This window comes from Chamaea fasciata, unplaced genomic scaffold (assembly GCF_029207755.1).
Source record: "Chamaea fasciata isolate MVZ Bird 193981 ecotype frontalis unplaced genomic scaffold, bChaFas1.0.hap1 SCAF_7, whole genome shotgun sequence".
Taxonomy (NCBI): Eukaryota; Metazoa; Chordata; class Aves; order Passeriformes; family Sylviidae; genus Chamaea; species Chamaea fasciata.
In genome coordinates this window covers 486,281-509,275 of record NW_027094092.1, presented here as the reverse complement: position 1 = coordinate 509,275, position 22,995 = coordinate 486,281, and the positions used below count along the sequence as shown (strand labels likewise).

The window sequence follows — 22,995 nt, the reverse complement described above, 5'->3', positions numbered from 1 at the left end:
CCCAACCGCCCCCGCGCGCTCCGGTTTGAACGCGTGAGGGGAGCGCGGCCGCCATGGAGGGGCGGCTGTCCCGCATCCCCGTGCACGGCCGGCTCCACCGCCCCGAGCCGCCCGCGGGTGAGTGCGGGGCACCGAGGGACACCCGGGGGGCGCGGCTGCAGGGGTCCGGCCGAGGGCTACGACGGGACGCCGGCGTTAGGGTGCTCCATCGCTGCCTGGCTACGTGGTGGCTATTCCAAAATCTAATCAGAGGCGTTATTCCAGTGTTTTGTCCCTATTTCGGACTTAGGTGAACGCTCAGCCTGCTGTGTGTACCCTCCACCGGCTGAAGGCAGCGGTCCATTGATGTGAAAGATGCTCCATTCACAGTCTCTTACTTTTCTCGATCTTTTAATGCTGCTTGCAGCATTTTATAGCATTTTATAAGTGGGAGGCACCCAGGATTAGCGTTAAAAACATTGGAGCTGGGCTGTATCGGTGGAAACTCCGCGTTGCTCTAATGTAAATGTGCTCCTGGGTGTGTCAATTGAAAAATACTTAACTTGAGGGGAAAAAAGCAATTCCTAAACCCACTGAGTGAACGAAGCTTTATATACTCAAACAGTTGTGATTCAAGAGAAATAAACTCTACGGAAAAAGATAGCTTTCTATGTTGTTTTAGTAGCTATTCACTCATAGCAAAATATGGAGGTCTCTTAACAGAGTTTCATGTGTTTGTTTTGCTTCCAGTATTGAACAACAACCTTGTGACGTGATGTCTCTTTGATGTTCAGACCTTCTTTATTGCGCATTGTCGTTTCAAACTCTCATTAGTGCTAGCCTGGTAATTGTATTTTAACACTGTCTGTACATCTGACTTATTTGTGACTTATTCTGGACCCTCGATCCTGGGTAAAACTTGAGGACTGCTCTTAGTTACTTCTACCTTAAAGTCTCTATTCTAGCCAGATATAACAGCTTTACCTCAAAGGCTTAAGAGACCTTAAAGGGGGTTACTTCTGGGCCGTGGTGTTTTCACAGTTGTCTTTTTCTTGCAGAATTGCAAATGGCTTTCCCTTCGAAGAGAAAATGTGGCAGCAAAACATCAGAGCCAGAGTTCAGCAGGGTTCCCAATCTTAACTTTCCCTCAAGCGTTCCAGTGGACAGTGTCTTCAAGGCTGCAAGCCAAGGGTAAATCAAAGCAAAATATTGATGGATTTATTGGGCAGATGTCCTAAAGATGGCTCATTTTGCACATTTTGTCTAACTAATAGGCTTGGCGACCTGCAAGAACAGAGCAGTCCTCTGGTAATTGTATTTTATCTCTCTTTCAAGGTTGCCCAAGTCTGACAGGAGAGCGGAACCGGTTTCCAAGAAGACAGTGGCAAGACGGTACGTCCCTCCCACCTCTGGCAGTTGTCCTGGCACTGTGGTGTTCCCCTGTGGAGGGTCCTGATGAGCTCTCACTTGTGTGCAGCTTTCTGCCAAGCTTGCTTGTTAAATATCTTGGTCAGAAACAAAAGCAAACACTTAAAAAGGGGCATATCTGTGAAATTAGGAGGTGTGCTACACCTTTTTTTTTGCCCCTGAGTCTTTGCTCTTTAATTCCACAGCCCTCTCAGCAGACACCAACTAGAAGCAGAGCTGAAGAATAAGAACCAGTTGGTGGAAACACTCAAACAACAACTAGCAAGAGGAGAGGTAAGGCTAGGGGAGAAAAATAAATAAGCCGTTGAGTAATTTCCATCTTCTGATCCACACAGGGTCACGTTAAGGATTGTCTTGCTTGATTTCTTGTCTTCATCAGAATGTCTTTGTATTCTTCTGCAAGTTGTTTTCCCCATCTGCTAGGCTCTGGGGAAGCCAGATGGGAATATTTTGTCTTGTTCTGGGCTCCTGGTACAAAACAGATATGGATGCACTGGACAGAGTCCAAGAAAGGGCCACAGAGATGGTTAAGGGACTGGAGGAAAGGCTGAGAGAGCTGGGACTGTTCTAGGACTTCTGTTTCAAACAGATCTGTTTTTGTGGAATCAGAAGGTTTAGATCCAGAATTGGCACTTCATTATTCCCTGGCTCTCAGAGATAACTCCAGGATATTCCTAGTACTACTTCTGTCATGTAGAGCAGGCCCTCCTGGTAATGTACAGCTGTAAAATCTCACTTGATTTTCCAGTTCTCAGTCTGTGGGATGATCATTCCTCTTATCTCACAGCTTGATTTTCTTAAGAGCCTCTGAGACCTCCTATGAAATGTTCCCAAAGCTTCTGACACTATCAGCCAGATCACCCTAATCCACATGCTTATTGATCCTCTTGGAGAATTGCATTCAACTTGGGAGGTTGATCAGCTTATCCAATTGCCTGGTAATATCTGGATTGTGTAGGGAATAACGCTGTGGCTTAAAGACATGACACCCTTTTCCTCACAATGTTTATATGCTCCTCAGTGCAGGCGTTATTTATATAAATGGGAGGGAGCACAAGAAAAGCTAGAGTTGCCTAAAAGGAATTCTTCCATGATCAAATCTTTGTAGTAATTGCTCTGATGTGTGGATGTAATAAATGTCTTAATCCTGTCAAGAAGCAGGAGCAAGGACCTGCAGCAGCCGAATTTGCTGTGGTGATAGGGACAGAAGGCAAGGTCTGATCCTTGGTGCCAAGTGCAGCACTTGTTGTTATTGTCAGTATTACTACGAGGAAAATCTCCTTGGAAACTTGCCTCACTCACAACCTGTGTTAATGGCAGGGCACTATTAAGTTAAGGGAGTTAAAGAAGGAGAACGAGAGGCTGGTCCATGAAGTTGAGAAGCTCAAGAAAATTCAGGAGACTTGCATGATGATTTTAGAAAGCAGAAACATCAGTCCTGGTAAGGAATTTGCACTTTGCTTACATCCTGGTACTCCTTCTCCAAAATGTTTTTTTTTTCTTCTCTTGTGACTATTCATGAGAAATTTGGGCTGTGCTTCCTTTTTTAGGGAATACTGCTGGAATTCCAGGGTTTGGGCGGTCTGGGGAGTTTTTTCTGGCTTAAGAGAAAGCGCTGCTTCCTGTAGTAGGCCTGAATAAACAAACTTATTATTTCTTGCTGTAGAAAGTTACTTTGATAAGCCATTTGTTCTCGGAGTAACGTGTATATTAGAGGTTCACTAAAGCACCTCCTGAATTACTTACAGGTAGCAACATAGAGGAGGAAGAAGAGATGCGTGCTTGTCGGGAAAAGACAACAGTAAGGAAAGCCTGAAGTGGCCTTTGAGGGGTCTGTGTGCCCCTACCCATCTCTCCTGATGCTGAAACAGCTGAGATTCACATTTGTTTGCATCATATTAAAAAAATTTTTCCTTTTGACTCTTCAGACGCTAACTAAGAAGGTCACAGAAGAGTTGATGCTATTTTGTCACACAGTTGCAAAGGAGGAGGAGATGCTTGAGGTAAGACTGACTTAACCAGGCAGTGAGACCCAGGCCCTCAGGGAGGTTATTTTACTCCTCACAATCCTCCTTTCCCCACGGGAACCAGATGAAAACCTGCAGTATTTCTCTTTTAATGTAAAGACGCTTGTTAAGGGAACTGTTACTCCCCTTTTAAATGGAGGGATCCGCCAGCCAGGTTGTTATTCTGGCAGTCAGAGCATTTGATTTAAATTGGACACTGTTGTTGCAGAGCAGTGACCCTGGGCAACCTCCGGGGAACTGAGCAGTGTGCAAGCACAAGTGGCCTCAATAATTACCCCTATACAGACCAAAATAGTCATTAAATTACAGTTCTGCAATGCTTGATAAGAAGCCCAAGAGCTAAAATATAACTGTTATGGGAGACTTCCTAAATTGTGGTCATAGATAAATTTACATTTTCCGCAAGCAACCAAGGTAAAAGAAATCCCAGACTTATCTTAGTTTAGGAGGAAGAGCTCAGATGCTTTGGGACTTGGCTTTTCTGTTCCTTACTGTGGTGTTAGTAAAACGTGGTGTGTGCACTGACTTCTCCACAGACAGCGATGGCCAAGTGGAAATCAGTGCAAGAGGAAAACCAGCGTGCCCTGGAGAAGCAGTCCTATTTCCAAGTTCAAATTAAGGAATGCACAGCCACGCTTGAAGCGCTGGGGGAGCTCCTGGCAATGTGAGGCACGAGGACGGACTGGGATTTCTGCTTTTTCACCCCTAGTTCAGTGGTCCCCGTTTGTCAAGCCTTGTCCTGCGTTTGGTGTCGCGAACGCCCAGCTGGTGGCGGCTCCCCGGCGGGGTAGGGGCGGTCGTGGGCCCGAGGCAGCAGCGCTGGCCGGTTCCCCTCGCGCCGGGCGCTGGCCGCTCCGTTCCGGTCTCTGGTGTTCGCGGCTCCGGTTCATTAAAGGCGCTGCAGGGACGCGGGTCCCGGCTCTCGGGGGCGGGCGGGGCGGGGCGCGGCGCTCCGGGGCGGGGCCGCGCCTGCGCGCGGGCCTGCGGCGGTGACGGCCATGGCGGCGGCGGCGCTGGGGCGTGCGGCGGGCGGGGCGCGGCGCTGGCGGGCGCTGGCGGTGCCGCGGCGCGGCGGCGCGGGGCTGGCGGTGGACGACACGGTGAACGGGCTGAGCGCCGAGCAGCGCCAGGTACGGCCGGGCGGGGCGGGCAGCGCCGAGCCGGGCCGTGCCGAGCCGAGCGCGGGGGTGCGGCGGCGCGGGCGGGCGCCGATTGGCCGCGGCCGGCGCGGGCGGGCGCCGATTGGCCGCGGCCGGCGCGGGCGGGCGCCGATTGGCCGCGGCCGGGGCCGGCCGCCCAATCGCCGCGCCTGCGGAGGGGGCGCGGCGGCCCCGGAGTGACCGGCCCGGAACCCGCACCGCTGGAGCCAACGGGCCCTGCGCCCGTCGGGCCTGTCGGATCGGCGACAGCCCTCAGAAACGCGATCATCAAGGGAACGCTTTGGTGCGGTCGTGTCCGTCCCCCCGGAGGAAGCGTTGCGGCTCTACAAGCTTGTTCTGCCCGGTGGAGCGCTTAAAGATTGAGGATGATTCTTAGGACTCATTGCAGGTTACGGCTTTCCTGCAAGGGGCAACACATCCGTGTTCTGGTGACCAGTGACAGGAACCCAGGGAAGGGCAAAAGCTGGGTATGGGGAGGTTTAGGCTGGAGACTGGGAAAAGGCTCTTCCTCCAGTGGGGGATCGGGCACTGGAACAGCTCCCCAGGGAATGGTCACAGCCCCAAGTCTGCCAGAGCTCAAGGAGCATTTGGGCAACGCTCTGAGGCACAGGTTGAGATTGTTGGGATTTCCTGTGCAGGGCAGGGAGTTGGACTTGTTACCGAAAATAAGACTCTAACACTGTCTTTAGTGTTAGTGAGTAAGACATTATTCTTGACCAGGAGGTGTCTGCGTGACTGACAAAGTTCCAGCCTCTGCACCAAGCCAAGACACGAAACTTTTTCACTTACACGTTTTTAGCAAACAAAGAAATGAATGTTTTTTGGTTCTAAACTCCATTTTCATTCCCTTTATTAATTAGTATTCTGTCCTCTATTGGTTATTGATTTCTCACTCTTTGTGCTAATCTGGCCCATTTTATTTTGTCCTTTTATCATTTTTTCTCAGATTGAGTTTCCAGCTTTCTAGGTTTTAATTTCCTCTGTGTCTTCTGGTTACTCCAACACATCTTTGAAGGGCCATAAATTTAAGATCCCAGGTGTCCAGTCTTCAGCTCCCTCGGGCTTTGTTTATTGGAGCTTCTTAGGATTAGTTTTAGCAAACTTAAGGTTTCGGTGATTTAACGATCAAAGTATCAATAAGTGTTTGTGAAAAAGAAAACTAGGGCTGACTATAAGTGGGCATGCTTATAGTTAATTAAAACAGCTAATGAAAATTAGTTGGGAAAGTTAGATCATTTCCAACAGAGTGGTGATCCTTATGGGTCCCTTCCAGCTTGGAATGTTCTGTGATTCTGTGATCCTTAGCTTTGCTGTGTTCTTCTGTGTGCAACAGCAGCCACGTGCTGGCCATTCCAGATGTGTTCCCTTCTGCCCCAGGGCTTGGAGTGAAGGGCAGTGTCTTTCCGGGGCTGCTCCACACAGGCTCCTGCCAGTGAAACACTGGAGCCACAGCCTCATTTTCCAGATAATTCTGATGGTGCAAGCATATGGATGTGCAAAATAAACTTACTTGTTCTTCTTTCTTGCTACAGAATTGTTCCTTGCCACGTTTGTGTTCATGTTTATGGCCTTATCAGCTCGAACTGATGTTTCTTTGTACTTCTATATGCAGCAGATGTAAAAGAAGGTGTAAAATACTCCTCTTGTTCCTGTCTGTCTGGTGGAAAAGCTAAAAAAAAAGATCAGAAATAATTTTCAGTAATAGTGAAACTGTGAATTAAAAGCAATATAACTGTTATAAACTGGCTTAGGGTATCAGGGCTCCCTGAGTCCATTCTCAGTCTCTAATTGATAAAGATTTTTTTTAAATTATGATTTTAAGCTTGTTTTAATTTATTTTAAGCTCTTTGCTGAAGTGTAATGCAATCAGCTTTGTCACAGTGGAAATATATTTGATGGCTTTTGAAAAAAAAAAAAAAAGGATTATTAAACTCTACCATAAGATCCAGACCAGGTTTTTAAATCTTCCTGATAAAAAATATTTAAGATACTGTATATATTTTGTTAGTATGCATATAGACTTCTGTGGCATACATTTATGTAAGTGTTCAGAGTTTAAAATTTAGAAAAATATTTTGGGTTTTTAACACTTGGATCAATGAACGTTCCTGGCTCTATCAAATTACCCCACTGTAGAAGGTAGTAAGGTGGATAATGTAGTTCCAGCTTGACACACAAACACGTTTTAATTAGTATCCCTGCTTATTATAGGCATCTGTACATAATTAAATGATGCTGTAAGCAGCTACTGGATGGGGTTAGCACATTATAAACTCAGTTCATCAGCTTCCAAAGTTCCCTGCCCAAAAATATTCCTGAAACCCCAGTGCAGGCAGGAGTTCAAGAACATTCTCTCATGTCAGGGTACAATTAAAGTTAAGTACTGAGAGGGACTAAAGTACATCAGCTCTTTTTTAAAAGACTAAAGAAATTTTAAAAGACCCTTTTATGTGGCATTTCAGCCAGTAACCTGAACCGTGGATTTCCTTCTGGTCTTGTGCTTCAGGGTTTGGGATGCTGGAGTGGCCTGGTGTGGGAATGCTGTCAGGATCCAGGGGAAGAAGACAACACTGTATTGCTGAGATGTAACGGATGTGTTTTTCCTCCCCTCTTTTCCCAGCTTAGACAGACCATGACAAAGTTCTGCCAAGAGCACTTGGCTCCAAAGGCCCAACAGATTGACCAGGAAAACGAATTCAAAGGCATGCGGGCAAGTATTTCATGTGTGGTTCTGCAAGCCTCTCTGGGCTTTGATCTCTGCATTAGTCCAGACAATCCCAAGCCACACCACAGGAACATGTGCCTTAACTTTTCAAACTTAAAAGCCACGGAGAAAACCTTTTTTGGATTTCCTGTTTTATCATTTGTTACCAACTTTCAGCAAGCCAGGGCAGAACCCAGCGATAATAGTCGTAATAAAGATTGATAACGGTCTCGTTTGGATTCTTATCATGGGATTTCTGCCTGTCTGTTCTGGCTCCTTCCCCAACATGTGCTTTCTATACTCCTGGCTCAGTCCCTTTCCTGGACATGAATTTCCTCTCAGATCTGCTGTGAAAATATTGTGTGCAAATGCTGAAATGTGGAGTTGGATTGTTGAGCTGAAACTTGCCTTTCTAATAAACCCAACAAATTCTGTGCCACGGGGTGCTTTGATTGATGGAAATGAGAGATCTGACTATTGGTTTTTATAAGCTCCACAAGACTCAAAAAGCTCTAAACATCTGCCAGGATTTCCCAGAGCTCTGATGTTGACATTTCCAGGGATGTATGTGCAGCTTTGAAGTGAAGTGTGTAAATTTAGCCTGGCATTCCAGATGTCATCCAGAGCTATTGTATGATACTTTTTGAAGTCTCTGGAGATATTCCCTGACAATTATTGCCGGACATCAAGACCACGTGAGGAGTGCTCACCTATGTGTCCACCACAGAGCAGAGGAAAGGAGCAGCAGGGAGATGGCCCCATCAGGACACGTGTGGGCCTCCCTGGTGACAACATCCTTTGCCACTACATTTTATCATGGCTGTAACATTCCCTTTTTTTTTTTTTTTTTTTTTTTAATCTCCCCCAAGGAGGCTTCCTTGGCTTTAGTTGCCAGCTCTTGTTTTACTGGAAGAGTGCCAGCTCATACCAACACTTCATATTTCCAGGGTTTTGGTAGGGGATAGTTTATACTATTACACAAACATTTTCCTTAGAGTGGGAAAAGAGTTAAATCTTAGGAGGTGTCCTTCCAGAATTAAATTTCAGGCATGTGAATTTTTTACTGAATTCCACAAACTCCTCCCAAGTGTACCGTAACTATCGTCCGTGAATCTGTGTGGTTTCTCACTTCCAGGCGTGGAGCTGCACTGCAGGAGGAACAGGTATTAGGGTTGTATTTGCCTCATTCTTGTGATATACCTCCAGACAAATGGATGTGTCCAGTGAATTACCTGGGGAAACTTGTCATGCTGGGGCCCAGACTGCCAGTTTGGGCTGATTGCTTGTTCTGTATTTGTAGGACTTTTGGAAGAAACTTGGAGAACTGGGAGTTCTGGGGATCACAGCCCCTGGTAAGTCTCTTCCGATCTTTTACCTTCTGATGGATGATTCCTCAAACAAAAGAGAGACTACTAAAACTCTCACTTTCCAGTTCACAACAGCCTTGTCTGTCGTGTGGCATCCATTTTGTCCTATCTGTGTGTTTTAAAATACTCTTCCCAACTGTGTTTCTTCTTCTCTGACTTTGAATCCTTTTTCCTTGTTAGACAAGATGCCTTTCACAGTTTAAAAGCACTGCTCAGAAATGGTTTCTCCAGTTATAACATATGTAGCTCAAATGTATTTTTGCCTTTCTAATATGAAGCAAGTTTTGAAGAAGGAGAGCTAGAGATAAAAGTATCCCGGAACAAACATCCATCTGTAACGGGAGAAGTTAAAGGGTCTAAAATAATGCCCTGAAAAGCTGTGATAACTAATGGGGAGCTGACCACAGCCAACCAGTCGGAAAAAAATCAGGGGAAATCTTATTCAGCCTTGCGCAGGTTAGTGAAAAGTGTTGTGATGAGTGTTACAGATGAGTGTGATCGTGGTGAATGCACCAAGGCAGGGTAATGAGGAGAAGCCCTTAGTGGAGAAAAGCTGCTGATGGAGCCTTTCTTTCCCCACGGAAAAGTCTGTTTTCTAGATGTGGCTGTGCAAAGGCTCTGCAGAATCCAGCTGAATAGCAATGCGTCGGAATAATGCCTCTGCCTCGCTTTCAGCGCTGAAAGATTCCGCATTTCCGCTTTCTCTCTCTCTCCTCTTCCCCTTTTACTGCTGCTCCTGTTTTTCCTCACTCTTACCTTCTTTCTTCTTTGATGTTGTGCCTGAGGCTTACAGCAGTTTCCCACACTATAAATAAGCCGTCCCCTCATGAGTCCTGTCCTTCTTGATTTCCTCAAAGGTTTACCTCTAAAACCCTCCTACACCCAAGATTTTTCGCTTTATTTTGGATTGTGGAGTTGTGTGTTTCTTTATTGGTGTTGGTTTCATTGGAGGAGACTGGGATTTAGGGTGTGAAGATCGTGTGGAATCTTAGGAGGGTGTACACAATTAATTATGTGTTTGGGCATCAGTGCATCAAGTCTATTAAGGGAACATTTTGAATAACGGTGCTGTTTGTTTTCTTCTTAAAACTAAGATATCTGTGGTGTTTGTAATTTTCCATTTGTTCTATAAAGTGCAAAGTGGAATGATAATACAGGCATGTCACATGCAAAGAGTAGCTTTGAAAGGGCAGCGTCATTCGAAATCACTTTGTGCTTTGTGCTATATGAGGAGGTGTCTGTCAGGATCGTTTTCCTGTTCCTCTTGCAGTGCAAAGCAATCCTGGATTTGTGCTGCTCACGGTTACCTTACTTTTCTTGAGGCAAAAGCACCAAACCCAGCCATTATACAGGAATTAATTAAAAACCCTCTTGTTTTGGCATAAGTGAGAAATTGTTAAACCCATCTTTTAGGATACTGACAGCAAACCCCTAAACTTGGGTTTGTGGTAGGGAGAGAAGATTTTAGAGGATAAAGGGCCCTGCAGAAAAAAGGCAGGAGTCAAAACGAGGGACATGGGAGGAAAGGCAGTGTGTGAGGCCAATGGCTGTGGTGTTAATTTGAAGAATTTGGGACAACAGCCCCCTGGAGCCTTGGTCACTCTGAGCACATGCAGAGATTTGCTCTTACCCTTGTTGCTCTTGCTTGCAGCCTCCACGTTGATGACGAGTAAGTGCTCCCAGCTTATGTCCCCAGCTGCTTCTTGGGGTTCATGTCCTGTTGTAGTGCTTCTCTTAGCTTCCTACCTGGGGAACAAAGCTTTTAGGTTGGGAGGTGACTGTATTTGTGTGTATATAAATGTGTTCAGAGGTACGTGCGTATATATTTATGTAGGCTGTTGGCTCCTCAAGGCCATTATGCATTTCTAAGCCTTTTCTCTCTCTACCTGCCTTCTCTCTCCCTGTTCTGCTGTGTGACTTTAGTCTTTACTATTAGTTTTAGGCTCAACTCCATATGCCTAGCTGGCCTCCCAGTGCTGCTCTGTCTTGCTTCATCCTCTCTTGAAACCCACGTGCTTGTCACTGATGAATTACACTTACGGATCACTCTCCTTCTCAGTCGGCCACTCATCAAAATTCTGGCATCCTGCACATTTGTGGGCCTAGAAAAGTCCTTAGTGCCACATTTTTGAGCAGTTTGAGAATTCCTCACTTGTTTAGGGGCAAACATACGTGGATTTTACAAACCTTGCCTGTGTTCCTGTGTTCTCACCTTAAGGAGGTTGCAACTTGGTGATTTAATCTTTGTGATAATACTAAGGTTGATAAGAAGGAGTCATCATTGTGCAATGTCAGTAGCATGTTCAAGATGCGTCCTTGTGCATGTTCTGCATACAACCTATGTTGTACAAGTCAATTGTGGATTGTGCTGAAGACAAAATATCCCTGTGACTTTAGGATGAGAAAACTGAAACTCAGAGAGGATGGGGAAAGCCAGAAGTGCCCAGCTCAGGGCTGGCAACACTCAAACCCAAAACCATTCTAATGAGTCCTGGATCTCGTTGGACACTGAGCCCAGCCCCGGGATCTTGTGCACGTGGTGGGTAACATGAGCTTTTTCCTCTCTTCCCAGCGGAATACGGGGGATCTGCCCTGGGATACCTGGACCACGTGCTGGTGATGGAGGAGATCTCCCGTGCGTCAGCGTCCGTGGGGCTCAGCTACGGGGCCCACTCCAACCTGTGCATCAACCAGCTCGTGCGCAACGGCAACGAGGCCCAGAAGCACAAGTACCTGCCCAAGGTAAGCAGCTGGAGGAGGGGCAATGCTGGAAAGCATCGAGTTGTCAGTTTTTGTCCTGTTAATCCGGATTGACCTCATCACATTCTCACGTCCTTGTCTACAGGTAGCACGGCCCAGCTCTCTGGAGCTGTGTTACTAAGGGAGGCTTTGAGGTGACGCTGGAGAATATTCTTTCAAATTCCCAAATCATTCTGAGATCTCTGAATGGAAGTCACTGCTTTCCTGTTTTATATTCTCTATTCCTCACTGCCCAAATGCTTGGTTTGGCTGTTAATTAACTACGTGTGAAATTCCATCATCACTTGGGGCATTGATGTTGTAACTCATAAGTGCATTAATTAGATTTCAGTTTTTAAATGCATGTAAAAACAATGAGCACATTGAATCCCAGCTACTGACATTATCAGTGAAATTATCAGCACAAGAAACTTGATTTAAATGACGTGCAAAGTACAGTGTCACTTCCTCAAAGCACTGTGCAGCCTGCAAATGTGGAGCCCCGAATTGTCCTCCTTCCTCAGGTGTTTTTTCATGCCTCATTCTCTGCCTTTCAATGAGATGTGAAGTCACTTCAGCTCTGACTTGTTTTGGCTCCTTACAGAGCACTTGAAGTGCTTAACTAGATTTGAGCACTTGGGGATTTCTGTAGCAATGCACTGATGGATTGAATTGGTTGAACATGTCTTAAGCATTGAGTCTGCTCTTTTTTTTAAAAAAAAAAAAAAGTAGAGATCAAAAGGAGGAGAAGATGGATGAAAGTACACAGGGAGGAAAAAATACAGCAAGGAGAAAAGGGCAGGATGAAATAACAGTGAAGTGGGAGCAACAGCTCTGCCAGAGCCTGGTGTGAGCAGGCACAGGAGGAGGGTCCATCTGCTGTTGTGGGGTGAGTGTGGGGGGACTGGGCTATGAGAACATTGCAGAGAACTTTCTCATCCCTTTTCACCCCTTTGTTGGCCTTTTGTGTTCACCAGCTCCTGTTTGTGTAAAAGGGCGGCAGAAAGCCCAGGCAGGAGCTGGGGACAGGCATATGGCTGCCTGCATGGTTCCTTGGCACCTTCCTCATGTGTTGTGCAAGCAGGGCTGTGCTTGTCTGGCTCAGGCAGAGCTGAGTCCCCCTTCTCATCCCACTGGCATTTGGTTCTGTTCCCTCAGCGCAGCACCAGGGAGCTCCTTGCTTGGGCTGTACTGGGAACAGCAGCTCTCGTTTGAGTTCTTGCAGAGAGCGGAGTCTGTGGAGGTTCAGGGCAGGAAAACAGGTGGAGGGGGGGCTAAAGAGGGAACACAGGCAATGCTGCTTCATCTTTTGCTCATATTTGTCTTCCAGCTAATCAGTGGGGAGCACATTGGAGCCTTAGCCATGAGCGAGCCAAATTCTGGCTCTGATGTTGTGTCCATGAAGCTGAAAGCAGACAAGAAAGGTAAAGCCTGTCCTGTGCTGCCCGCAGAGGTGCTGGAGGCCCTGTCCCTGGAGGTGTTCAAAGAACATTTGGCCGTGCAGTCAGTGCTCTGGGCTGGTTCACAAGGTGGTGATGGGCCAAAGGTTAGACTCAACGATCTTGGAGGTCTTTTCCAACCTAAGTGATTCTGGGAAGCCTGTTGAGGGAATAAATGCAGTGGGAATACCAGTGTTGCTGTCGTGAGCTAACAGATTTCATCTCTCGGCTTCCAGGAGACTACTTTGTTTTGAATGGGAACAAATTCTGGATCACCAACGGGCCGGATGCGGATGTTCTCATCGTCTACGCTAAAACGGACTTGAACGCTGTCCCGGCCTCCCGAGGCATCACTGCCTTCATCGTGGAGAGGGTAGGTTTAGTCATTCCCACAGGGTTTTAAAGCAGAATCCTTCATCCTGACTGCCTCATTTGGAGGTCAGCTGGTTTTCCTTCCATAACTGCCAGCCTCTTCCTTAAAGACAAACTGCTTTCTGCCTTTCGGACAGGAAAGGAACCTTTAACAAAATAAAATCTGAGATCAGTAAACCACCCGATGGACGTAACTTCATTATTAGAGTAGTTCAATCACTGGCAGAGCTTCCAACCCTTGCTATGGGAGAGCCTGTGTTGGCAGCCCTCCAAATAATTTATTTATTTGCTGTTTATGTGTGTTGGAAAATGGGTGCACAGGGTTCATATGTGTGTGTTTCTCTGTCCATTTGCTTTCTCTGCACTTGCACTTAGACCCGATCTTGTGCTTAGATCAGTTTATCTCCCTCGTGGCACCCTACACATGTTCCTGTGGTCAGGGGAATTTCACAGATCTCTCATGACTCTCTTTAGTCTGTCAGAACGGAGACGTGAAATGTATTTTTACTGCCTTGACTTTGCAGGGAATGCCGGGTTTCAGGACAGCCCAGAAGCTGGATAAGCTGGGAATGAGAGGCTCTAATACCTGTGAATTGATCTTTGAAGACTGCAAGGTCCCCGGTGAGTTGGGTTCAAATCATGGTGGTTTCCTGTATTCTTGATCAGATAAATTGGATCACTAATTACACACATGTTCAGCCAGTGACCCGGAGGGCTTTGCAGATGCTTATCTGCTCCCTGGCAGCCTCTGAGGGAGATGGTGGAACTGGAAAAATGCAATCTGCTGGCTTGCAGGGAAGGAGCACATCCTTTGTTAGGTCACTGCTCTTTCACCCTCGTGGACCTAGTTCTTAACCACTGCTGCTCCTTGCTGAGGCTTCCCAAGAAACTTGTTTCCATTAGAGCTCCTGTCTTGTATGGAGGTGAGCTACTCTGCCCTGAAGGTTTTTTTTCACTGGACATTTTCCAACAGGCTGTTGTAACATTTCTGAGTTCTTTTGGGGCTGTGGCCTGAAAATGGACATCCTTTCCCCTGTTAGTTAGTACAGCAGAGGTCTCTGTAATAGCAATATTTGTTATTCCAGTGGCAATTTTTGTTGATAGAAAAATTCCAGCCTTTCTAGAGCAAATGTAGAAGATGTCTTATCCAGAGTCATAAAAATCCTGATTGCACGTTTGCAGAGCAAGGAGCTCTCCTGCTTCCCATACACACCTTCAAAAGCTAAAATGGAAGAGTTTCAGCTGAAATGTAACATTTCTAACTGGATTGGATCCCTCCGCCCTGAAATCATAAAGGCCAGTGCCCCAGTTTCCCAGGAGTCATCCACCGGGAACAGCATGTTCTCGTGGAAGGAGGATGATGACATGGAGAAGCACATCACTGCAGTGTTGGAAATTAATGCACTTGGCACTCTGGCCATTAATCCTCCTTCTGATATTTGGCTTTGGAAGCTGGAACAGTTTTTTTCCAGGAAATTGTTCAGGCTGTTCAGTCATTTTTCATGGAATCCCAGGATGGTTTGTGCTGGAAGAAGCCTTAAGTTCATGCAGTCCCACCCCCTGCCATGGGCAGGGACACCTTCCGCTGGCCCAGGTTGCTCCTCCCCACAGTGAACTTGTCTGAGCTTTGCACATAAATAAATCACTTTTCCTTTGCCCTTTGCAGCTGAAAATGTCTTGGGGACACTGAGCAAAGGAGTCTATGTTCTGATGAGTGGATTGGACCTGGAGAGGCTTGTGCTGTCCGGGGGCCCCCTGGGGTAAGGGTTTGTCATCTTTTATAGGTTGTGAGGCCAAAAGGATCCTTAGTGATCACCAGGCCTGGTGGGGATCCCTTGGGGCCTGCAGCTCTTGGTAAGATGGATCCTGGATGGAGAACTAGGTGACTGGGGCAGCAAAAGGAGATCCTGTGGCTGCTGGGTGTCCCAGTCAAAACCAGAACTCCAGCACCAGCACAGCTGCTTGACTGGACTCTCCTGGAGGTGCTCAGGGCCCTCTCTGCAGCCATCACTCACTCAGATGTGCTTTGCCTCATCCTGGAGCTCTCAGCTCCTCTTGCAGTGGTGTTCCAATTTGAAAGCATCTCTGTGGAGCCCCGTGTGAGGGGCAAGGGATATGGGAGAAGTAATGCCAGAGAGAAGGTTTGCAAGCCTGCCTGCCAGTGTCCACTGACCCTCCAGGGCAGGCTTTGGAAATGATCGGTCTTGATTAAAAAATTTCCAGAGACACAAATCTGCTTCAGTTCCCAGTTGCTGGCTTGTGTATCCCTGTGTTATTACTCAGGGAATAACCAGTTCATTTCTGTTATCAATTCCTGAGAATTTAACATACTATCCAGAGACTCACAGACTGGTTTGTTCTTCATTTATTCAATCCTTAAGCTCCACAGGAATTATTGGCACCCCACAGTCCTTTTGTCCTCCCGAGTGGTCTCCCTGGGCTAATCCTCTTGTGGAAAGACCAACTTCCACAATGCAGGAGGAGGATTTTATCCCCTCCTTGTTCTTACCTGTGCATTTTTTTATGGTATTGGCTGGTACTCCTTGAGTTGAGGGGTTCTGGAGATGAGAGGCAGCATGAGCTGTCCTAGCTGTGGTTGTGAGAAAGCTCTCCAAGTCTCAGTCCCCTGAATTAAAAGCTCAGACCTTCCCACAGGATGTCCCAAATGAGCACTGGGGAAAAATATGGCACCTTTGGATTTTATTCTTGGCTTTGTTTGAGTGGAGCTGTAGGAGGACAGCAGGAAATCACTTTAGCTATGAGAACCTTTTTGCCTTGGGTTACACTTCCAAAGTTTAAAGCCTTATTAATTAATAGTTCCGCTGTTTCCCTTTTCCCTCTGCCCTTCTTAGGCTCATGCAAGCTGTTCTCGACCACGCAATTCCATACCTGCATGTCAGAGAAGCATTTGGACAGAAAATTGGTCACTTCCAGGTGAGGCAGAAAAGGAACTGGGAATTTTTGTCATCTTTTCTCTTTAAAACTGAGAAGACTGAGAGCTTTGTTGGGGGGGCTTTGCATGGAGAAGGTCACCTGCTGTTTATGCTGGGGCTGCATGATGTGATAATTAACGGCCAGGGCTAGTGAAAGGTTCCTGCTCATGGCAAGGAAATGCAACTGGATGAACTTTAAGGTCCCTTCTGACTCAATGAATCCTGGGATCCTATGATGTGGTGAGAAGGTGGAAACACCTCTGAGCCTGCTGCCCTGAGATCGCTGTTGGTGGGTGAGGGACTGTGGCTGATATCTAAGGGGCTGTGAATTAAGAGAACCTCCAGCTCCCTCACGGCTGCTGGGTCCATGTCTCCTCCCGTGTGGTTTCTCTGTGGTATTTTGGGGAACGGGTGGTCCCCCTCACTCGTGTTAATTGACCTCCCTCGTCTTTGGGCCGTGCAGCTCATGCAGGGCAAGATGGCAGATATGTACACGCGGCTCATGGCCTGCCGGCAGTACGTCTACAACGTGGCCAAAGCCTGTGACCAGGGCCACTTCAACGCCAAGGTGAGCTCAACTCCTGCCTGGGTTGCGTGTCCTGGGAAATTCCTCCAGTCCTGGAGCCTCAGCTGGGGGGAGCCTCTGTACAATGAGTTCCCACAGCCCAAAGGGTGTTTTCTTCACACCCAAAATACCTTTTTTCACTCACAAACTAAAAGCAAGCCTCCTTCTACAAGGCAAGAGATTTAGCAGCATCAGTAGGGGTTTATTGGAAGCCCAGGCAGATGTCCTGCCTGTTGTAAGGGCTGTAGCAGTTGTACCTGTGCTTTGTGATCAAGTAGTTCAGGGTCCTTGGCAGGTGTCTGCAGATTGAAGGCAGCGTGAGGGCAGCACAGGGACTGGAGAGGGGCAGGTGACACCTTTCCTGACTGTCCCATGGTCACTGTCCCGTAGGACTGCGCCGGAGTGATCCTGTACTCAGCAGAGTGCGCGACACAGGTGGCCCTGGATGGGATCCAGTGCCTGGGTGAGTCACTGACGGCGGGACAGAGCCAAGCACAGTGCGAGAGCATTTCCCTCTGCTCTCCCACCCTCAGCCCTGAAACTGGGGACGAGGAGCGACTTGTGGCTTTTTCTGTGTGGCAGGTGGGAACGGTTACATCAATGACTACCCCATGGGGCGCTTCCTGCGCGACGCCAAGCTCTACGAGATCGGGGCGGGCACCAGCGAGGTGCGCAGGCTCATCATCGGCAGGGCCTTCAACGCCACCTTCAAGTAACGCCGCCAGGGCAGGGGCAGCGCCGTGACCACCACGAGGCCTTGACCACGAGGCTGGAGCGCACAACTCGGCTTCTTCCCGCCTGCCATTCCAGCGTCGTCACTTGTGGAGTCCCCTCTGCCTCCCCTGGGAACAGATGCTGCTGGACTGGGCTTGGACAAAATGAATCAGAGGGTACATGGAAGGAGAAGTGGTTTTTCTCTTTGGTGATCATCCTGATTCATGGTGTTCATGAGCTGCTGATTCTCAGCTTTGCAAGGCAGAGGTTCATCCCCCCCACCAGGGAGGCTGGCAAGGGGTGTGCAGCCACTCCTGCACACTCCAGAAAGTCAACCCAAACCCACCAGAATGGACAATGAGGGAACAACTTTGTTCTTTCCAAAAAGCCCTGAGTGCCATTAAACAGTTAGAATTCAGCATATTGCCATTGGAAGGTGAAACTTCCTGCTGTGACCTTCCAATGGGATTAATACCTTCCGTTTTGGGAACTTGACGCCAACCACATTGAGGGGTTGCTAATGTGAATGCTTAAAATCATCTGTGCACAAGCAGCGTTTTAGGTGCTGATTCCTAAAACCTCCTTAAATCCCACGTGTGTTTCTTTGCCGAGTTCCTTTCCTATTTGCAGATTTCCTTTCCTATTCTGGCTACTTCTGGAGTTATTTGGGTGCGGGCCCGAGTCCTTGCTGTGCTGACTGACTGCTCCCACCAGGTCATTCTCTCAGAGTTGTCCCCATCCGTCACTCTGGGGACAGTTAACACATCAGAGCTGTGTCGTGACATCCGTGAATGAAGCAGGCAGAAAGAGCTGACTTCTCTGGGGTTTGGTTCCCTCTGAAGGTTTTTGTTTTGGCCAAGCCTGTCCTCACACTCCAATTCCTGGCAGCTGAGCAATGTGTTTGTGAGTGATCTCAGTGCAGCTTGTATCCAGCAATTCGGGGCTTAACCAGCTTCTTAAAGGAAATCGCACGGCATCCATCCTTCCAGCCTTAAAGTGTGAATCACAAATCGAAATGGGCTGCTGGAAATGTGATTGAACAGTTGATTAAACAGTTGCCATGTAGGCAGCTCCTAGCAGTTTTAACAAAACTCACCTTCAACTGTGTGTATTTTTTTTTGCTGTTCTTGACTCCTGTCTATATCAGGTGACAGTAGACTAACACAAAATTTTAAAAAGCCACAGATTGAAGACATTTCATTTTCCTGAATTGCCAGGTATGTCCCCAAGAGTTTGTAAAAGTCAAAAAGAGCCAGAAAGAGCTTCTGAAGTCCTGGTGGTAGCACTTTCCTCCAAAACTTCATATTTATTCAGCCTCAGTGGGTGGCTGTCACTCAGGAAGTGTCCCAGGGTTTAATTTGCAGCCTAAATATCTGGATAGAGGGTGGACAGAGGTGCATTGTCAGGAATATTTTGTTGAGCTGCATCTGAAAATGCTGTGGAAGTGAACGTTGAGGTGCACTTCATATGGGAAATACTGAGTGTGTGCTGTCCATGGATATAAGAATTTAGTTATGTGACCAGACATTTATATTTTATCACAAAATGATTTCCTGGATCACTGTTAAGATCCATTCCTGCCAGAGGAACTTTTCTAGGGAGTGTCAGAGCCATGACAGGATGGTGTGAGATTCAGATTGTTAAAAATAGGTTTTCTAAGGTGGAAGGAGCCCAGAGGTTTTTAAACCTGTCCTTCAGCACTGTCTGAGGTCTGGTTTTAATACACATAATAAATAATGCTCTCACTTTCCAGGCTGATCAGCACCTTGGAGTTGAAGGTAAAATGAATCAATATCTAACAAATCTTGGGACAGGGGCAGGGACAAATTCATAAATCCTCAGCAGGGTTGTGTTGTTCAAGTCTCACTCCCTTCCACAGCAGCTGCCTTGGGAAAGGGATGGGAGATCTTTTTTGGGGGGAAACGAGGGTTAATCTTTATACTGTACTAATAAAATAAGTTTTTGCTGTGACCTGTGCTTTGGGGGGTGCCCCAGCAGAGGGGAGGTGCAGGCTCTGGTACCCACCAAAGCACATCCAGGCTGGCAGCAAGCAGCAACAGCTACGGTGTTGCTTTCCCTGCCTATCCCTCCGTCTTCCCAGCCACAGCTTTTCCCCATAATTCTCATTTTAAAGAAATACATTTACAGAGATCACGCAGGCTGTGCCTTAACTCCTCTGGAGAGCAGCAGAGCTAACAAGGTAAACACGGGGCTGGGTATCCTCCGAATGGTTTCTGCTGTGGATATGTGACGGAAATTGTCCTGGCCTGACAGCCTTTGGCTGGTGGCGGGGCTGGATGTGTTGCATCTTCCCTGTTTTTCAAGATCCTTGCCCTGTTTGCAGCTGGCTGGCCACTGAGCTGAGAAGGCATGGAGAGCAGTGGGGGGAATTATTCATGAGGGTATGCAGTGGGTTGACCCTGGCTGGCTGCCAGGCGCCCACAGAAGCCTCTCCATCACTGCCCTCCACAGCTGGACAGGGAGAGAAAATACAGCAAATGTTCATGAGTTGAGATAAGGACTGGGAGAGATGCCTCTCCCAAAACTGTCAGGCAGAACTGACTCGAATTAGAGATGTTAATTGAACTCATTGCTAACAAAATCACAGCAGGATAATGAGAGGTAAAAAAAAAACCCTTAAAAACATCTTTTCCCCCCACTCTTCCCTCCTTCCCTGCTCTAGCTCCTCCCCGCACAGCGGCACAGGGAGACGGAAATGATGGTTACAGTCAGTTCATCACAAGTTGTTTCTGCTACTGCTCAGGGAGAGGAGTCCTTCCTGGGGATCTCTACACACCCATGGCCCCCCGTGGGCTGCAGGGGGACAACCTGCTGCACCGTGCTCACACCTGGAGCAGCTCCTGCCCCTCCTCCTGCGCTGACCACACCACACCTTGCTGCCTGCTGTTCCTCTCACATATTCTCACCCTACTCTTCTCTGGACCCAATTCTATCTGCTTAATAAGGTTTTGTCTTTTTCTTAAATATGTTGTCCCCGAGATGTCATGACCAATCCTGATTGGCTCAGCCTTGGCCAGCAGCATGTCCATCTTGGAGCTGCCTGGAATGGGCTCTGCTGGACGTGGTGAAACCTCCTGGCAAGCTTCTCACAGAAACCACTTCTGGAGCCCTCTGGCCACCAAAACCTGGCCTTGTAAACCCAGTACAAGGTAACAGAGAGTTTATTTCAGCAGTGTGGGGTTTGCAGTGAGGTTCAGTTAGTGACAGGAAGAGAGGGTGTAGCCCCAAGCTGCACCAGAGAAGTTCAGATGGGATAAAAAGAATTTCTTTACAGAAACAGTGGTCAGGCACTGAAAGGGGCTGTCCAGGAAGGTGGTGGAGTTCCCATCCCTGGAGGTGTCCAAGAAATGACTGGACATGGCACTCAGTGCTCTGGGCTGGGTGACAAGGTGAGGATTTGGCACAGGTTGGACTTGGTGATCGGCTTGTGGTAAAAAATCTGAGCTCACACTGAGCTGGGGCACCACCAGTGTTTGATCCAGAAACTCAAGGGAAAAGTGGAATGTACAGGGGGAAGATGGGCTTGGACATCTCTGGTGTTCTGCCTCGTGCTTCTCAGGGCAGAGGGGATCACGTCTCCTTCCAGTTTGGGACAGAGCTGGAGTTTAAACAGAGGCTGTGTTTGTGGGGCTGCCCACAGCGTGAGGGAGCTCTTTGCTCTATGAACACAGCAGGGACGTGGTGCTAAAATCTGTTTGTGAGGTAAAACTGCTGCAAGGGTCTGTAAGCTGGGCTTACAGCCCATTTGCTCAGGGAGCCACGGCCCCGTCATGAGGCTGGGCTGTGGTTAAAGCAAATCCCGCCTTGTCAAGAGAGGTCAAACCACACCAAGAGGTGCAGGATGTGGGAGAGGAACTTGTGTTTGCACGGTGCCTCAGGCAAGGCAGTGGCTCTCCCCAGTCCTCCACAGGGACCTACCTGGGTGCGGTGGTTTACCTCCCCAAAAAAGATGTCCTGAGTCCCGCTGGGGCTGCCAGATGGGATTCTGTGGGACCATTGGCTCCCTCTCAGCAGCTCCCTGGAGAGCCCCTCTGTCCCCTCTGTCCCCTGCTCCGTCCCACTGCCTGTCCCTCCTGCTTTCAGGGCGGGGGGGGGAGTGTGTGTGCTCGTGTGTATGTGGGACAGAGGATGTGGTTTCTTGCCTGTGGAGCTGGTCCATGAGATCGGCTTTGGTAAAGGGAGGCTTTGGTAACCTGAGCGAAGGATGATGTTTCCCTCCCGTGCTGGGCTTTGAGCAATTTCAGTACGGGGTGACACATAATGAAAGTATCATCGCATCCTGATTTCACTGTACAGAAATGTGCTGAAGCCAGGCCCTAGGGTGATGTTCCATCCCTGTTCACAAGCCTCCCTCCCGCAGCCCAGCACCATGTGTTATTCAAAATCCCTGGGTGTTTACATTCCCGCTCGCCTCAGCCTCCCCGGGGCTCCGGGCAGCACTCGCTGCGGTTCAAGGCCGCTGCCGGAGCAGGGACCTGCTGCTGTGTCATCTCCGTGTTCCTCATGCGGGCGACGAGTGGGTTTCTTTCCCAGGCTGGAGGGAGAGCCCACGGAGCCACGTGTCTCCGCTGTCACGGATGCAGGCCGAGAGGACGCGATCGCTGCGCCCTGGCCGCTCTGTCCCTGCGCCCCGGCCGGCAGCTGCCCGCTCCTCCCGCACAGCTGTGCCCGCCACGCTCCCTTCGCAGCGAGGCGCCCGCTCCTCCCAGCCACGGCCCCGCAGGAAGATTAGAGAGAGGTTTCTTTTCAATCTATACAAGAATTCACAACTGTGAAGGGGAGACAAAAACATTCTTGAGCCGAGGGCACAATATTGTGCGAGGGAGGCCCGGGGGGGCTGCGGGATTACTGTAGCGCAGCCCAGGGTCGCCCCGCTTGCACCTGCTGTTTGCTGAAAGGCTGATGCTGAGCAACAAGCAGCTGATGCTGAGGCCCAGTTGTCAGCCTGAAAGGGGGGAAAAAAGGCTGCAGCAGCGTGCACGCCAAAGGGAAATGGCAGGCGGCCCAGTGACAGCGGGAGGAGGGAGCCGGCAGTGGGGAGACGGCAGCCGGCTCCCCCTTGGCACGTGGAGCTCCGGCCAGACCCGGAGGTGTGGGTCTGCCTGAGGATCTGTCATTCCAAAGGCATCCAGGAGAAAGGGGATGATCCTGAACCTGTGAAGTGGCTGAGGAGGTTGAGAGCACGAGCTCCCTCCAAACCACCCTGCTGGCTCCAGCGAGCTGCCACAATGGGCAGATGATGTCTCCACCAACGCCAAAACGGTAGTGCTGCTGCAGGGCACCCTGCCCTTGGCCTCTGCTCTTCCTCAGGCAGGAGGAAAGGTACTTTTCACGAAAAAAATTCTTCATGGAAAGAATTGTCCAGAATCGGAATGGGCTGCCCAGGGAAGTGGTGGAGCCACAAACCCTGTAGGGGTTCAAGGAACAGCTGGACCTGGCACTCAGTGCTCTGGTCTGGTTGACAAGGTGGGGATTGGTCACCAGTTGAACTGGATGATCTTGGACATCTTTTCCATCCTGAATAATTCTGGGATTCTCTGATCCTGC

The 22,995-nt window shown here is 48.6% G+C and overlaps 2 protein-coding genes across 3 annotated transcripts; both read left to right on the top strand.

Moving 5' to 3' along the window:
* Nucleotides 1-8: 8 nt before the first annotated feature.
* Nucleotides 9-4,341, top strand: KNSTRN (kinetochore localized astrin (SPAG5) binding protein). The gene is made up of 8 exons (XM_066187070.1): nt 9-117; nt 1,038-1,170; nt 1,315-1,371; nt 1,593-1,680; nt 2,728-2,848; nt 3,156-3,208; nt 3,336-3,410; nt 3,971-4,341. Exons 1-8 carry the CDS (start codon nt 54-56, stop codon nt 4,100-4,102), a joined length of 723 nt encoding a protein of 240 aa, XP_066043167.1. The 5' UTR covers nt 9-53; the 3' UTR covers nt 4,103-4,341.
* IVD (isovaleryl-CoA dehydrogenase) lies at nt 4,010-19,398 on the top strand. 2 transcript variants are annotated; one of them, XM_066187069.1, is made up of 12 exons: nt 4,010-4,098; nt 7,215-7,304; nt 8,599-8,650; nt 11,238-11,407; nt 12,735-12,828; nt 13,080-13,216; nt 13,740-13,836; nt 14,882-14,975; nt 16,068-16,149; nt 16,612-16,716; nt 17,104-17,176; nt 17,296-19,398. In XM_066187069.1, the coding sequence occupies exons 2-12, from the start codon at nt 7,227-7,229 to the stop codon at nt 17,427-17,429; spliced, it is 1,116 nt and encodes a 371-aa protein (XP_066043166.1). In that variant the 5' UTR covers nt 4,010-4,098; nt 7,215-7,226; the 3' UTR covers nt 17,430-19,398. The 2 variants fall into 2 exon arrangements, with proteins under 2 accessions (XP_066043166.1, XP_066043165.1); XM_066187068.1 differs by lacking the exon at nt 4,010-4,098 and adding an exon at nt 4,433-4,564.
* Nucleotides 19,399-22,995: the final 3,597 nt, after the last annotated feature.